Source organism: Somniosus microcephalus, chromosome 1, assembly GCF_052327205.1.
Source record: "Somniosus microcephalus isolate GS21.2 chromosome 1, FLI_Smic_1.0, whole genome shotgun sequence".
Lineage (NCBI taxonomy): Eukaryota > Metazoa > Chordata > Chondrichthyes > Squaliformes > Somniosidae > Somniosus > Somniosus microcephalus.
The window spans coordinates 438,896,688-438,913,714 of NC_140987.1; the positions used below are offsets into that span (position 1 = coordinate 438,896,688).

General features: G+C 46.2%; 1 protein-coding gene across 2 annotated transcripts in view; it reads left to right on the plus strand.

The window, feature by feature from the left end:
• Positions 1 to 17,027, plus strand: part of LOC147125331 (mastermind-like protein 2) — a 461,240-nt gene that overhangs the window by 321,308 nt on the left and 122,905 nt on the right. Inside the window, exon 1 of one of the 2 annotated variants that reach the window (XM_086001422.1) lies at positions 7,362 to 7,625. The exons of the other annotated variant lie outside the window; for it this stretch is intronic. Coding sequence (XP_085857548.1) covers positions 7,572 to 7,625 — 54 coding nt within the window. The 5' untranslated portion in view covers positions 7,362 to 7,571. Of the gene's footprint in view, positions 1 to 7,361; positions 7,626 to 17,027 lie in introns of those variants that run through there. 2 annotated transcript variants of the gene reach the window in all.

Here is a 17,027-nt window from a genome sequence, read left to right on the forward strand (position 1 = left end):
GCCTCTTCTGGAATAATATTTTCTGTTGACCAGCCAGTCAGACTGGTGGCTGGATTCCAAGTCATCTGGAATCGGGGACACACAGATCTTTACAGATCTGGCTCTCGGCTACTGCATTAACGAGCTATCTGTTCCCCGTTCCAGACTGGAGGCTTGGGCCTATTTTCATGGGCCAATAAGGGTTGCCCTAGTCTCATCAAACAAGAATCAGCAGAACAACTTCCCCTTTTAGGGCACCATGAATATAAGAAACATATGGTCTAATCAACCTAAAAGACACTCAATATAAGCAAAAATAAATCCCAACAAAAGCAAATGGTAACTGCCCAACTGAATCATAATGTTGTTTTCAGTGATTATAAGACACTCTATACCCTGCGGTGCCCACTGGTTGCGAAAGGCCTGAAGCATACCAGCAAGGTTTGGGCGGGAAGATAGAATTCATAGTACTTGCAGCACAGAAACAGGCTATTCGGCCCAACTGGTCTATGCTGGTGTTTATGCTCCACACGAATCGCCTCCCACCCTACTGCATCTATAACCCTATCAACATATCTTTCCATTCCTTTCTCCCTCATGTGCTTATCTAGCTTCCCCTTAAATTAAGGTTGTAGGTTCAAGTCCCACTCCAGAGACTTGAGCACAAAAATCTAGGCTGACACTTAGGCGCCATCTTTCGGATGAGACGTTCAACCGAGGCCCCGTCTGCCCTCTCAGGTGGACGTGAAAGATCCCGTGGCGCTATTTCGAAAAAGAGCAGGGGAGTTCTCCCTGGTGTCCTGGCCAATATTTATCCCTCAATCGACCTCACTAAAACAGATTATCTGCTCATTATCACGTTGCTGTTTGTGGGAGCTTGCTGTGCACAAATTGGCTGCCGTGTTTCCTGCATTACAACAGTGACGTAGGTATGGCCCTTAATGAATACTTTGCATCTGTTGTCACAAAAGAGAGGGACGATGCAGACATTGCAATCAGGGAGGAGGTGTGTGAAATATTAGATGAAATAAACATAGTGAGAAAGGAAGTATTAAGGGGTTTAGCATCTTTGAAAGTGGATAAATCCCCAGGCCCGGATGAAATGTATCCCAGGCTGTTAAGAGAAGCAAGAAAGGAAATAGCAGAGGCTCTGACCATCATTTTCCAATCCTCTCTGACTACAGGTGTGGTGCTGGAGGACTGGAGGACTGCTAATGTCATACCATTGTTTAAAAAAGGAGAAAGGGATAGACCGAGTAATTACAGGCCAGTCAGCCTAACCTTGGTGGTGGGAAAATTATTGGATAAAATTCTGAGGGACAGGATAAATCTTCATTTAGAAAGACACCGATTAATCAAGGACAGTCAGGCTGGATTTGTTAAGGGGAGATCGTGTCTGACTAACTTGATTGAATTTTTTGAGGAGGTAACAAGGAGGGTCAATGAGAGTTGTGCGTTTGATGTAGTGTATATGGATTTTAGCAAGGCATTTGATAAGGTCCCACATGGCAGACTGGTCACGAATGTAAAAGCCCGTGGGATCCAAGGCAAAGTGGCAAGTTGGATCCAAAATTGGCTCAGAAGTCAGAAGCAAAGGATTATGGTCGATGGGTGTTTTTGTGACTGGAAGGCTGTTTCCAATGGGGTTCCGCAGAGCTCAGTACTGGGTCCCTAGCTTTTTGTGGTATATATCAATGATTTAGACTTGAACGTAGGGGGTATGATTAAGAAGTTTGCGGACAATACAAAAATAGGCCATGTGGTGGATAATGAAGAAGAAAGCTGCAGACTGCAGGAAGATATCAGTGGACTGGTCAGATGGGCAGAACAGTGGCAAATGGAATTCAATCCGGACAAGTGCGAGATCTCTCTTAGGCAGTCCCTCGGAACCGATGATGACTTGCTTCCACACTAAAAATGAGTTCTCAGGTGACTGATGAGTCCAATGCAGGACCTACAGTCTCTGTCGCAGGTGGGGCAGACGGTGGTTGAAGGGGCGGGTGGGTGGGGTGCTTGGGTTGATGTGCATTCCTTCCACTGTTTGCGCTGGCTTCCGCTTGCTCCCGGCGAAGAGACTCGAGGTGTTCGGCGCCTTCCCGGATGCTTCTCCTCCACTTAGAGCGGTCTTGGGCCAGGGATTCCCAGGTGTTGGTGGGGATGTTGCACTTTTTCAAGGAGACTTTGAGGATGTCCTTGAAGCATTTCCTCTGCCCACCTGGGGCTCTCTTGCCGTGTCGGAGCTCCACTTGTTTTGGGAGTCTCGTATCGGGCATGCGGACAATGTGACCCGTTCATCGGAGCTGATCAAGCGTGGTCAAAGCTTCGATGCTGGGGATGTTGGCCTGAGCAAGAACACTGACGTCGGTGCGCCTATCCTGCCAATGGATTTGCAGGATCTGCGGAGGCAGCGTTGGTGGTACCTCTCCAGTGCTTTGAAGTGCCTGCTGTACATGGCCCATGTCTCTGAGGCATACAGGAACATAAGAACATAAGAACATAAGAAATAGGAGCAGGAGTAGGCCAATCGGCCCCTCGAGCCTGCTCCGCCATTCCATAAGATCATGGCTGATCTGATCCTAACCGCCAAACCACTATCACAGAACCATCTCCTGAATCTAACAGAATTAGACACACGAAATAGGAGCAGGATCAGGCTACACGGCCCCTGGGCCCGCTCCGCTACCCACAGGGCCATGACCATTCCGAACCTAGACTCATGTCCAAATTCCTGCCCGCTCCCCATAACCCTTAATTCCCTTTACTTCTAGGAAACTGTCTATTTCTGTTTTAAATTTATGTAATGATGTAGCTTCTGCAGCTTTTTGGGGCAGCATATTCCATGGACCTACCACCCTCTGAGTGAAGTAGTTCCTCCTCATCTCAGTTTTGAAAGAGCAGCCCCTTATTCTAAGACTATGCCCCCTAGTTCTAGTTTCACCCATCACCGGGAACATCTTCCCCGCATCCACCCGATCCAACCCCTTCACAATCTTATATGTTTCAATAAGATCGCCTCTCATTCTTCTGAACTCCAATGAGTAGAGTCCCAATCTACTCAACCTCTCCTCATATGTCCATCCCCTCATCCCCGGGATTAACCGAGTGAACCTTCTTTGTACTGACTCGAGAGCAAGTATGTCCTTTCTTAAGTATGGACACCAAAACTGTACGCAGTATTCCAGGTGCGGTCTCACCAATACCTTGTACAACTGAAGCAATACCTCCCTATTTTTATATTCTATACCCCTAGCAATGAAAGCCAACATTCCATTGGCCTTCTTAATCACTTGCTGCACCTGCATACTAACCTTTTGAGTTTCGTGCACCAGGACCCCCAGATCCCTTTGTACTTCAGTACTTTCCAGTTTCTTGCCATTAAGATAATAACTTGCTCTACGATTTTTCCTGCCAAAGTGCATAACCTCACACTTTCCAGTATTGTATTCCATCTGCCAAATCTCTGCCCACTTACTTAGCCTGTCTATGTCCCCTTGAAGGTTTTTTATGTCCTCCTCACTCACTACTTTCCCCCCATCTTAGTATCATCTGCAAACTTTGATATGTTACACTCGGTCCCCTCCTCCAAATCGTTAATATAGATTGTAAAGAGTTGGGGACCCAGCACTGACCCCTGCGGAACACCACTAGTTACTGATTGCCAGTCTGAGAATGAACCATTTATCCCAACTCTCTGCCTTCTGTTAGATAGCCAATCCTCTATCCATGCCAGAATATTACCCCCAATCCCATGATTTTTTATCTTAAGCAATAATCTTTTGTGTGGCACCTTGTCAAATGCCTTTTGGTATCACTACTGCCCTGTAGACCATGAGCTTGGTGCCAGGTTTGAGGTGCTGGTCTTCAAACACTCTCTTCCTCAGGCGACCGAAGGCTGCACTGGCATACTGAAGGCAGTGTTGGACTTCGTCATCGATGTCTGCCCTTGTTGACAGTAGGCTCCCGAGGTATGGAAAGTGGTCCACGTTGTCCAAGTCCTCGTCATGGTATTTGATAATCGGGGGACAGTACTGTGTGGCGGGGGCAGGTTGGTAGAGGACCTTTGTCTTACGGATGTTTAGTGTAAGGCCCATGCTCTCGTAAGCTTCGGTGAAGGTGTTGACGATGGTTTGGAGCTCGACCTCCGAGTGTTTGCAGACACAAGCATCGTCTGCATACTGTAATTCAATGACAGAGGATGGGACGACCTTGGATCGGGACTGGAGGCGACAGAGGCTGAACAGTTTCCCATTTGTTCTGTAGATTAGTTCCACTCCAGCAGGGAGCTTACTGAGGATGCGAGGTAATGCATTTGGGGAGGGCTAACAAGGCAAGGGAATACACAATATTTTTTAAAAATTTGTTAATGAGAATGTGGGCATCGCTGGCAAGGCCAGCATTTATTGCCCATCCCTAATTGCCCTTGAGAAGGTGGTGGTGAGCTGCCTTTTTGAACCGCTGCAGTCCATGTGGTGAAGGTACTCCCACAGTGCTGTTAGGCAGGGAGTTCCAGGATTTTGACCCAGCGACGTTGAAGGATCGGCGATATACTTCTAAGTCAGGAGGGTGTGTGACTTGAAGGGGAACTTGGAGGTGGTGGTGTTCCCATGCGCCTGCTGCCCTTGTCCTTCTAGACGGAAGAGGTCGCGGGTTTGGGAGATGCTTCCAAAGAAGCCTTGGCAAGTTGCTGCAGTGCATCTTGTAGATGGTACACACTGCAGCCACGGTACGCCGGTGGTGGAGGGAGTGAATGTTTAAGGTGGTGGATGGGGTGCCAATCAAGTGGGCTGCTTTGTCCTGGATGATGTCGAGCTTCTTGAGTGTTGTTGGAGCTGCACTCATCCAGGCAAGTGGAGAGTGTTCCATCACACTCCTTACTTGTGCCTTGTAGATGGTGGAAAGGCTTTGGGGAGTCAGGAGGTGAGACACTCACCGCAGAATACCCAGCCTCTGACCTGCTCTTGTTGCCACAGTATTTATGTGGCTGGTCCAGTTAAGTTGCTGGTCAATGATGACCCCCCATGATGTTGATGGTGGGGGATTCAGCAATGGTAATGCCATTGATTGTCAAGGGAAGGTGGTTAGACTCTCTCTTGTTGGAGACAGTCATTGCCTGGCACTTCTGTGGCACGAATGTTACCTGCCACTTATCAGCCCAAGCCTGAACGTCGTCCAGGTCTTGATGCATGCGGGCATGGACTACTTCATTATCTGAGGAGTTGTGAATGGCGCTGAACACTGTGCAGTCATCAGCGAACTTCCCCATTTCTGACCTTATGTTGGAGGGAAGGTCATTGATGGATCGGTTGAAGATGGTTGGGCCTGGGACACTGCCCTGAGGAACTCCTGCAGTGATGTCCTGGGGCTGTGATGTTTGACCTTCAACCACCACAAACATCTTCCTTTGTGCTAGGTATATTCCAGCCAGTGGAGAGTTTTCCCCCCGATCCCCATTGACTTCAGTTTTACTAGGGCTCCTTGATGCCATGCTCGGTCAAATGCTGCCTTGATGTCAAGGGCAGCCATTCTCACCTCACCTCTGGTATTCAGCTCCTTTGTCCATGTTTGGACCAAGGCTGCAATGAGGTCGGGAGCCGAGTGGTCTTGGCAGAACCCAAACTGGGCATCAGTGAGCAGGTTATTGGTGGTAGGACACTGAGAAGTGCAGAGGAACAGAAGGACCTTGGATTGCATGTCCACAGATCCCTGAAGGTAGCAGGACAGGTAGATAAGGTGCTTAAGAAGGCAGACAGGGTGGTTGCCTTTATTAGCTGAGGCATAGAATATAAGAGCAGGGAGGTTATGCTTGAACTGTATAAAACACTAGTTAGGCCTCAGCTAGAATACTGCGTGCAGTTCTGGGCACCACATTACAGGAAGGATGTGATTGCACTAGAAGGGGTGCAGAGGAGATTTACAAGGATGTTGCCTGGGCTGGGCAATTTTAGCTATGAGGAAAGATTGGCGAGGCTGGGGTTGTTTTCTTTGGAACCGAGGAGGCTGAGGGGAGACCTAATTGAGGTGTATAATATTATGAGGGGCCTAGATAGAGTGGACAGGAAGGAGCTGTTTCCCTTGGCAGAGGGGTCAACAACCAAGGGGCATAGATTTAAAGTAAGTGGTCGGAGGTTTAGAGGGGATTTGAGGGGAAATGTTTTCACCTAGAAGGTGCTGGGAGTCTGGAACTCACTGCCTGAAAGGGTGGTAGAGGCAGAAACCCTCGCCACATTCAAAAAGGACTTGGATGTACACTTGAGGGCTGTGGCCTACAAGGCTGTGGACCAAGAGCTGGGAAGTGGGATTAGGCTGGATAGCTCTTTGTTGACCGGCACGGACACAATGGGCCGAATAGCTTCCTTCCGTGCTGTAAATTTCTGAGTCTATGTTTCTATGACTACACTTCAAAAAGTACTATATTGGCTGTAAACACTTTGGGGCATTCTGAGGTCGTGACAGGTGCCATATAAATGCAAGCCTTTCTTTCAAAATGCATCTATGTCATTCCCCTCAACCACTCCACGTGGCAGCGAGTTCCACGACCTAAACACTCTCTGGGTAAAGAAGTTTCTCCTGAATTTAGACAGACTAGACAGACTAGATGCAGGAAGGATGTTCCCGATGGTCGGGGAGTCCAGAACCAGGGGTCACAGTCTAAGGATAAGGGGTAAGCCATTTAGGACAGAAATGAGGAGGGATTTCTTCACCCAGAGAGTGGTGAACCTGTGGAATTCTCTACCACAGAAGGCAGTAGAGGCCAATTCATTAAATATATTCAAGAAGGAGTTAGATATATTTCTTAAGGCTAAAGGGATCAAGGGATATGGGGAGAAGGCAGGGACCGGGTACTGAATTTGGATGATCAGCCATGATCTCATTGAATGGCGGAGCAGGCTCGAGGGGCCGAATGGCCTACTCCTGCTCCTATCTTCTATGTTTCTATTCCTTATTGGATTCATTAGTGACTATCTTATAGCAAAATACTGCAGATGCTGGAAATCCGAAATAACAACAGAAAATGCTGGAAAAACTCAGCAGGCCAGGCAACATCCGTGGAGAGAGAAATAGAGTCAACGTTTCAGGTTGCGAAGGGTCTTCGACCTGAAACGTTAACCCTGTTTCTCTCTCCACGGATGTTGCCTAGCCTGCTGAGTTTTTCCAGCATTTTCTGTTGTTATTTAGTGACTATCTTATGTCTGATTTCTCCTGTCAGGGCGAGAACTACGATGCCCAGAATGCTTCCTGGAGAGTGGCTTGCGCGAGTCACTGGCGTACATCCCCCCCTCCCTTCCTTTTCGAGATCCCTTGTGCCGCCTTCTCTCTCTCCCCGCTCCTCCCCTCCCTGACGCCGCGCCGCATCCACCCTATCCGGCCCGAGCGGGACGGCCAGCTCCGCCCGCTGCCCAGGAAACCGTGGGCTGATGTTCATGTACTCGGCAAGATTCAAGAGAGACACAGAATTACCAGCAGCTGCCCCGCTCAGCCTAACAAGCCCGTGGAATGAACTTGTCTGAGACTTGAGGAGGGCAGCGGCGACCGCTCTATTCCGTTACTCTGCTTCAAAAGTGGATTTTTAAGACATTGGCGATCGTTCCAAGATGCTGCTCGTGTCTCAGCGAGTAGAAGCACCTCGCATGGAGCAGCACATCTCGGTATGTCGAATCCCAACTTGGGGTTTTTAAAAAAATCTCCGGCACGGGCTTTTCTGGTGGTGGTTTAAGGTCGACCCGAAGATTGAGAGAGAGAGATTGTGTGAGAGAGAGAAAAGCCTGATCTATTTAGCTCGTCTTAGTTGAAACCCTCCAAAGGCTGGAAGAAGCTGAGACTGGGCAAAGCCCTTTTCTAAACAGCGTTTGCGCTGCGAATAATCCAGTTAAATAAGGAAGTTTGTCTTTTGCAAATCGCGATAGTTTTTTTTTAAAAAAGCAGTGAAATCTCAGTAGGTTTCGCCAGCTTCAGTGCCCCCGGGGACACTCGCTCCAGTCACATTCAGCAAATATTGCGAAAGATGTGTGTGTATATTTCCTGTTTTTTTTGTCTATTGTGATCCATCTCGGCGTCTGGCACCTTTAGTTTATCTGTGTAATTAATAATCTGTTAGCAGCTTCCGATTCAAGAGTGAAGCAGAGGGGAAGGAGCTGGAGTCTGATTTATCCGGGATTAGCATTGACTGCACAGGGATTAAAGAGGATTTTTATTTTTTAAACTAGCAATAAACTCTCGTCTATAAACAGTGGTTTTTTTGGCGTTGCCCTTTCTCTCGCTCTCTGTGTAGCTGGTAATTGGCGAGTGGTTGTTTATGGATGTGTATTTGCCAAGGTTCTTTTGAAGGTGGTTGAGTTGGAGGGAGCCAGTCCCGGGATTTCTCTGCTGCTTGTAACAAGCCCCTCTTTGTCTCTCGTTATCAGTGGGGTGTCATCCAAGCACTTGTCTGAGACGGGGAGGTTACCTGGGAGAGCCGGCCATGAACAAGGATTTAAATGTCTTTTTTTTAAAGGAATGACGGCTTCTAGTTAATTTTAAATTTCCACACACACGCCGCGAAAGGGATGCGAAATTTTTGTTGTCAAACTGCAGCGGCGGTTTTCTATTTTTGCTGTTGTTTGCTTTCTGTATTGCACGCAAATTGGCGTTTTAAGAAAGCATTTTTTTTTCTTTTAAAAATGTTCAGATAATCTTTGGTTGTGAAGTTAGATCACGGCGAGGTGGTCGATCGTTCTGATGGATCGTTACCCAAGGTTAACACGGGATTAACTTCAGTCTGATTTCACAAACGCGAGTAATTTCTAGACAAGAGCATAATTGTGTTGCAGATGTTTTAACAACCTGCTAACTACTGGGTTTTTTTTTTTACCCCCATCAGTTCTTAATTCCAATATGTGGCATTGATTTTTTTTTAAACCAAACAGGGGAAAGGGCTGAAATAAAAGGGGGAAATGCGGGACACGGGTTCATATTAAAATCTTCAGAAACTTGTGGATCGGGAACGGAGCGGGCGACAGAAAATCGTCCCCTTGTTACATTCTTTTTTTAAAAAAACATTTGTAAAGCGGCTGGTGGCGAGGCTAATGGTGTCAATGCGGGGCGAGTTTATGGTAATGAAGTTTGTAAATGAGCTGCGCGTTGATGGAAAGGGAACCGCGGAATATTGAGTCAGAGAGCCAAAGTTGGAAAACTGGTCACTTTTACTTATTCAGCCATGTGACGGCGGTTTTTTTGCTGTTTCCCGTGCAATGAGGCAATGCCCTGACTGTACGTCACATTTACTACCGAATTCCTCTTGCCCCCACCTCCCCTCCCCTACCCAGGAAACCACGCGGAATCGGAATATGAACTCGAAACATGAAAGGGGACAATAAAATAAAATAACAAAAGAAAAAAGCCAGACAGTGTTTAAAAACATACCCACCCACCACCCCCCCCCCTCTCTCCCCCTCTCCTTTCTAGCCTTGATTTGTTTTAAAACACAGGCTTGGACTAAGATCTCTGTAAGGAACTAATTCCACTTTTTAATTAAAAAAATGATTTCAATCATATGTAAGCTGATTTTTTTTCAATAAGCTGCCTGAGATGTATAAAGGGGGTTGTGAAACTGAGCTGAAATTGACGAGGACATAACCGGCGCTGCAGACTGAATATGCTGATGTTTCTAATAATCGTCTGTTTATTGTCCCTTATGCATCAAACGCTATTGTATTTTTTTTGTTAACTGAGCGGTCAGCCAATGCTCGTGGTCCTGAGTGTTAAGTGTTGTGCAATGTAGGCAAACACAACAGGGAAAGGACAAATAAAAAGGCGCTTATGGTTTTTAGATTTTTTAAAGAGAGGGAAAGGGTCGGATTTCTCTCTCCCTCTCTGCTCCCTCGCAAGCTGGGAAACGACGCCGCTAACTGCAGCATGTGGGGCCCTCCGTGGAGAGGCGACACATGGCCTTGAACCTGGCTGTGACCAGCTGTTTTCTGCCAATAAAAGGAGCATCTGAGGAGCCACGAAAGGCGGCAGCGGGCTCGGTGCGAACAAATATTTGCTGAAACTTAGGGGATGGGATGGCTCTGGAACGGTGCGTGGGAAGCAACGGCCGGACTGGACTCAACACACAACTCCAATTTAGGAAGCATGATTTTTTTCTTTTTGAAATTTTTTTTTATTTGTAATGTTTTCCTGCTGACGTGCATGGCGATTGCAGAGCTGTGTGGGTTGAAAACGTCACTGATCTTCCAAACGCATTAGGCGGAAGTATGTTTGTACCGTTGCTTAGCGAAAGTCAACAAATAGACTGGCTTTTGCAGTGTCAATATTTCCCCTGGTTTCTGTGTCTTCTTGCGTTTCCCCATTACAGTAGATTCTCGCTCTTTCTGGGCTCTGATATGAACGGGCGCTGGCTGGGGTTTTTTTTGTTGTTGGGCAAAATAATACCCACGATGACTTTAACTGAATCTACCTCCTTTCACGGGTCAGTGCGAATTGTGTAACACGACACTCGGCCTGAGGAAAGTGGTTTGTGAAGTTTCATCAACCGCTTACCACTGAAGTACGGTGTTTCACGAGCTCCACCCCCGCACTGTTAAACAGCAGCTAGAATGTGTGCTGTGTAGTAAGAGGCGCACTCTCATGCTTGGGCCAAAAGGCTGCCAATTAACTCCAGTGTTCCGATGTGTTGACTTCACTTCTCCTCCCTTTGGGTGTTGCCCAGATTTGCTCTAAACTTTCACCTGTTCTGTATTCAAGTGCACCAGGGAACAATCTTTGCTCCACTCGAGTGTAACGTTCCAGATTCTGCGCTACTGCCTCTTGCTTTACTTCCATTGAGATTTATTCTGTCTCACATCTTGTCTGATTAGGCTCCTGTGCAGCACCTTGGGACACTTTACTACGTTAAAGGTGCTATATAAATACAAGTTGTTGTTGTTGTCCCGAACTGAGCCACGCGAATTGTTTTTGCAATCTGGCGCCCTACTCCTGGCCCCGCTGGCAGGGGTTTGGTCAGCATGTTGACAATACCACCCCATACACACACACACACACACACACACACAGGGCATGTAGCAAACAAATAGGCTCATTGTCACAGCTCTGGCCCGACAACCAAATCCCACTAGTTACTTATATAGAGCGGCCAAACACAGCGATATACACTCACATCACTGGCACTGCCTGAAATTGGTCTCCAGGGGACATTTACAATCCACTAAACTTCACTCGCTACCACAATGTACCGTACATAGGAGCAGGAGTAGGTCATTTAGCCCCTCGAGTGTCAGCCGTGCCTCAGTGGGTAGCACACGCGCCTCGGAGTCAGATGGTTGTGGGCTCAAGTCCCACTCCACGGAACTTGAGCACATAAAGCTAGGCTGACACTCCCAGTGCAGTACTGAGGGAGTGCTGCATTATTTCAGGTGCCATCTTTTGGATGAGACGCTAAACCGAGGCCCCGTCTGCTCCCTCAGGTGGACGTAAAAGATCCCATGGCACTATTTCGAAGAAGAGATGGGGAGTTATCCCCAGTGACCTGGCCAATATTTATCCCTCAACCAACATAACAAAAACAGATTATCTGGTCATTATCACATTGCTGTTTGTGGGAACTTGCTGTGCGGAAATTGGCTGCTGCGTTTCCCACATTACAACAGTGACTCCACTTCAAAAGTAATTAATTGTAAAGTGCTTTGAGACGTCCGGTGGTCGTGAAAGGTGCTATATATGCACATTTTTCTTTCTCAAGCCTGTTCCGCCATTCAATGAGATCATGGCTGATCTGCGACCTAACTCCATATACCCGCCTTTGGCCCATATCCCTTAATACCTTTAGTTAACAAAAAGCTATCATTCGCCAATTTAAAATTAACAATTGATCTAGCATCAATTGCCATTTGTGGAAGAGAGTTCCAAACCTCTACCACCCTTTGTGTGTAGAAGTGTTTCCTAATTGCACTCCTGAAAGGTCTGGCTCTAATTTTTAGACTATGTCCCCTAGTCCTAGAATCCCCAACCAGCGGAAATAGTTTCTCTCTATCTACCCTATCTGTTCCCCTTAATATCTTGAAAATTTTGATCAAGTCACCCCTTAACGTTCTAAATTGTATACTAAGGTAAAAAGAAAGACTTGCATTTATATAGCGCCTTTCACGGCCACCGGACCTCTCAAAGCGCTTTACAGCCAATGAAGTTTTTTTTTGGAATGTGTAGTCACTGTTGAAACGCGGCAGCCAATTTGTGCACAGCAAGCTCCCGCAAACAACAATGTGATAATGACCAGATAAACTGTTTTTGTTATGTTGATTGTGTGCTATGAATGTAATGTATATTACATATACATAGCTGTAAGCTGTGGCTCAGTGGGTAGCACTCACCTCTGAGTCAGAAGGTTGTGAGCTGCAGTCCCACTGGAGATGTGAGCATGTAATCTAGGCTGACACTCCAGTGCTGCACTGTCAGAGGTACCATCTTTTTGATGAGGCGTCAAATCAAGGTCCAGTCTGTCCTCCCAAGTGGATGTAAAAGATTCCATGGCACTATTTCGAAGAGCAGCTCAGGAGTTCTCCCTGGTGTCCTCAAACAACATCACTAAAACAGATTATCTGGTCACTATCACATTGCTGTTTGTGGGAGCTTGCTGTGCGCACATTGGCTGCCGCATTTCCTACATTACAACAGTGACTGCCCTTCAAAAGTACTTAAGCAAAATCCGAAATAACAACAGAAAATGCTGGAAAAACTCAGCAGGCCAGGCAACATCCGTGGAGAGAAATTAGAGTCAATGTTTCGGGTCTTGATAAAGGGTTTTGACCCAAAACGTTGACTCTAATTTCTCTCCACGGATGTTGCCTGGCCTGCTGAGTTTTTCCAGCATTTTCTGTTGTTACTTCAAAAGTACTTCATTGGTTGTAAAGCGTTTTGGGAAGTCCTGAGGCCGTGAAAGGCGCTATATAAATGCAAATCTTTCTTTTATACATTGGGTTGTAACCAAAGAGCTTTTACGATTTAAAAAATGAAGCTGACCCCAGTATTCTGACAAAGAACTTAGATGCACAACTGCAGATATCTCTGGGCTCTGGCATGGTCACCATGAGATGATGGGAAGCTCAAAGAATCCATTCCACCCCATCAACGAGGTACCTCATTATCACTTGGCGCTTTACTGAATTGCCTGGCTGCTTGGAAGAAGACTTGAGTTGGAATGTCTGAAGTACGCTGGGAATGGAACCAATGCATTGTACAGCTGAGAGTCATGAGTGTATGAATCATGGCTGCTTTTTTTTTAATTCTGGGTTCCTTTACATGGTACAGATATGTTTTTCTCCTGTACCCCTGTACACCAAAGTACATTGTCAGACAGTAACATGATGCCCTTCCACTTATGTCATGCTCTGGGAGCAAGTTGCCACTTGAAGAGTGTCTGAGATTCTGAGTTGGTGTCAATACTAGGAACTAAATTAGATGTGGCATGTAAAAGGGGCTATTTGTCACAAAGTTCAAGATATTTTATACGTGTCTAGACAGATAAGAGATTACAGCACTGTTGTTAATGTCATGATGTTGTTTATAGGCCAGTGAAAGTCATTTGTTTTTCTGTAAATAGAATCAAAATGTTTTTTCCTGGGGGTTGGATGTGAGCGTCTGAACTTCAAAACTGATGCTCAAAGATTCTGAAAATGGTGATAAGAAAAATGAGCTAGGAAAGCATTTCAAGGCAGCAGTGGAGCCAAAACCGATTCCAATGAAACCCTTTTCATGAGTAAAGCTTGACTTGTGTAGGGATTTCCCTCACTATTATAGTTACAAAGAAGGGCAGTGAAATTGGTTAATTGCCACATTCATTTCAATTAGCCCTTCCGTTACAATGAAGGGAAAGCCAAAACACAATTGACAAATTTGCAATCTGTTTTGCTCTGCGCCACAACCTATACCAACTTTGTGGAGACCAAAACTAGGGACCATAAATATCAGATAGTCAGTAATGAATCCAGTAGGAAATTCAGGAGAAATGTGGTTAGAATGTGGAACTCACTACCACAGGGAGTGGCTGAGGCGAATAGCAGAGATGCATTTAAGGGGAAGCTAGTAAAACACACGAGGGAGAAAGGAATAGAAGGTTATGATGACGGGGTTAGATGAAGAATGGTGGGAAGAATGGACCAGACTGGTTCCTGAGATGGGGGGATTGTCCTATGAGGAGAGATTGAGTAGACTAGGCCTATATTCTCTAGAGTTTAGAAGAATGAGAGGTGATCTCACTGAAACATACAAAATTCTTACAGGGTAGATGCAGGGAGGATGTTTCCCCTGGCTGGGGAGTCTAGACCCAGGGATCACCGTCTCAGAATAAGGGGTTGGCCATTTAGGACTGAGATGAGGAGAAATGTCTTCACTCGGAGAGTGGTGAATCTTTGGAATTCTCTACCTCAGAGGGTTGTGAAGGCTCAGTCATTGAGTATATTTAAGACAGAGATCGATAGATTTTGAATATTAAGGGAATCAAGGGATATGGGGATAGTGTGGGAAGGTGGAGATGAGGTAGAAGATCAGCCATGATCTTATTGAATGGCGGAGCAGGCTCGAAGGGCCTTCTCCTGCTCCTATTTCTAATCTTATGTTGGGCCGAATGGCCTGTTTCTGTGATGTACATTCTGTGTAATTCTATGAACACTTGCGGCTGGCTCCCTTTTCTGTGTCTAATGTAGCAGACGCAGTGAGAGCAGCCTGCCCACCTAAGTCAGGCCTGTCTCCTTGTGATTTGTTATGAATAGTATGACACCAACCGTCATTCTAGTCCTCTGCATCTTGTCAAACAAATGTGTGTCCGGAGCCAGACCACAGTCTTTGTGTCCGCCTCCGGAATGCTTCTGGTTTACGCCGACAAATATATCTCAAAATATTGGTAAGTCGGGCTTTTTTTGGGACGTGGGTAACGGAAGTAAAGATTGAAATGTCTCAGACGTAGAAAAAAATAATAATGCCACCCACTTGTCTAGTTTAACCATTATCATTTAAGTTAAATGGTAATTCTTTAATTTTGAATGAATAATCATGTTTGATGGGTATAATTACAAGATAGCTTGATCTGAGTAGAAAAGATAGGTGTTTCCAGAGACAGATACAATGCAGGAAGCACGCGTAGACAAAGCCATATGTCACTTGCTAGGAAGAGAAATGATCGATGAACAGGGACTAGTTACTATGGATCACCATAATAAACCGGTTCCCCTGTCACTCAAAGGTAACCTTGGTAGCACCGCTGAAGTGCGGGATTTTTTTTTAAAGGCAGCAGGTTAATGCATTTTGCCAGGCACCGAATTCTTGTTTGACGCTTCTGACTTCGAACACCAGCTTTGAATCAGTCACTTAAGGACAGAACAAATCTACACGGCCTTGAAGGTTATGTCTGGCTTTCCAAGCCCCAACAATTGAATTTGCAAACCTTCTGCCCTGACACCTTTTGATAATCTTTGACCCAACTTTTCACGACTTGTGCTATTAAAGGTCAGATCAGCATCGATGTTGCATTTGCTGTAGGAAGAACTTTGAATTTTTTGTAACTTAACTCTGGCTGCCGTTTGGCAATCTGCAGCGTGCTCGGTTTCTGCTTGACTCGATTGTGGATGTCATTTCGGTTTTTTTTAAACTTTGTAACCATTCCTCACAGCAGAGGAGCGCAGGCCCAAGAAATTAAAAAAGTTAGCCTCCAAAAAAAGGGGACAGAAACAAGACTATTTTTGGTGATTGTTTTTGTTTTCTCATTTGTACATGCATACCCTACCAGACATAGTTCTAGGGTCAAACACTGTTACTATACTTATCTCGAACCTTATTACTGGTACCATAGCTCTATTAACAGCCTGCTAATTGAATTACAGCCATACGCACGCTGTGTGTTCAGAGCACCAGTTTTCCTTGAAGATAATTAGTTGAGAAATCACTCTTGGAAGTTCTGCTGATTAAGTAACAGGAGATGTCACATTGGAAAGATGTACCGCGTGCCAAAGGTTAAGGACGAATTTTCTTTGTCCTAGATGAGACCGTGTAAGACTGTGAGCCTTGCAGTCTTCAAATGTTGCTTCCATCCCGAAAATATTGGAACTACAGGGTCTCTCAGCATCTGACACACATTCAGGTCAACATTTTAGGTGTAGATTCTTGGCCAGGGCATTTTGGCTTTCTCTTTCTCAGCTCGGGTTTTGTAGAACCTTTCACCTTCGATCCGTTTAGTTGAAGCGACTTTAAAATCCCATTTCAGCCCAATTTCTACCCAGATCATGTTGACGATGGGAAGTCCCAAGAATCGGGATTTAATCAGCATTGGAACATTGCCTTTTGTGGCCTCTTTACTTTCTGTTTTTTTTTGTGGTTATAATAGCTATTAAAAAGGTGTGAGTTGACCTGCGTTCTGCCCGCAGTTTATGGCATGAGAAATGTACAAGACGAATGTACCAGCTGTACCAAGTGCAATTTCATCTGTACCGGCACCGGCGCTTAATCTAAAGCAAGTCTCCCCGGTATGACTCTGGGCCGTGTGTTGCCTCCATAAGGAAAAGCAATCAATGGCCAGAAACGCAATTCCCTGGTGAACTTGCCAATAGGACTTGGGGCAGCCTCTTTTTGAATCTTGTCCTTTCACAGAAGAATGTTTTTTTTTTGACTGACTAGGAGTTCAATCAGTTAACAATATCCATTTAAAAGGGAGGGGGGGAAACCGCACAGCAGCTTTAAATACAGCTGCGATTATTTTTGATAAATCCTCGAGCTTCCCAGATTCCACGGTATGATTGGCTGGGAAGTAGCAGAGCTGCTGGCGGGCTGTCATTTATCTGACGGACCAAACACACTTATTCTCTTTTCCTGCCTCTCTCTCTCTCTCTCTTTCTCCCCCTCTCCTCCCTCCCCCTCCTCCCTCCTCCTCCTCCCCCTCTCCCCCTCCCCTCCGCCTCCTCCCCCCCTCCCCCTCCTCTCCCCCCCCTCCCCCTCATCTCCCCCCCTCCCCCTCATCTCCCCCCTCCCCCTCATCTCCCCCCTCCCCCTCCTCTCCCCCCTCCTCCTCCTCCTCTCCCCCTCCCCCT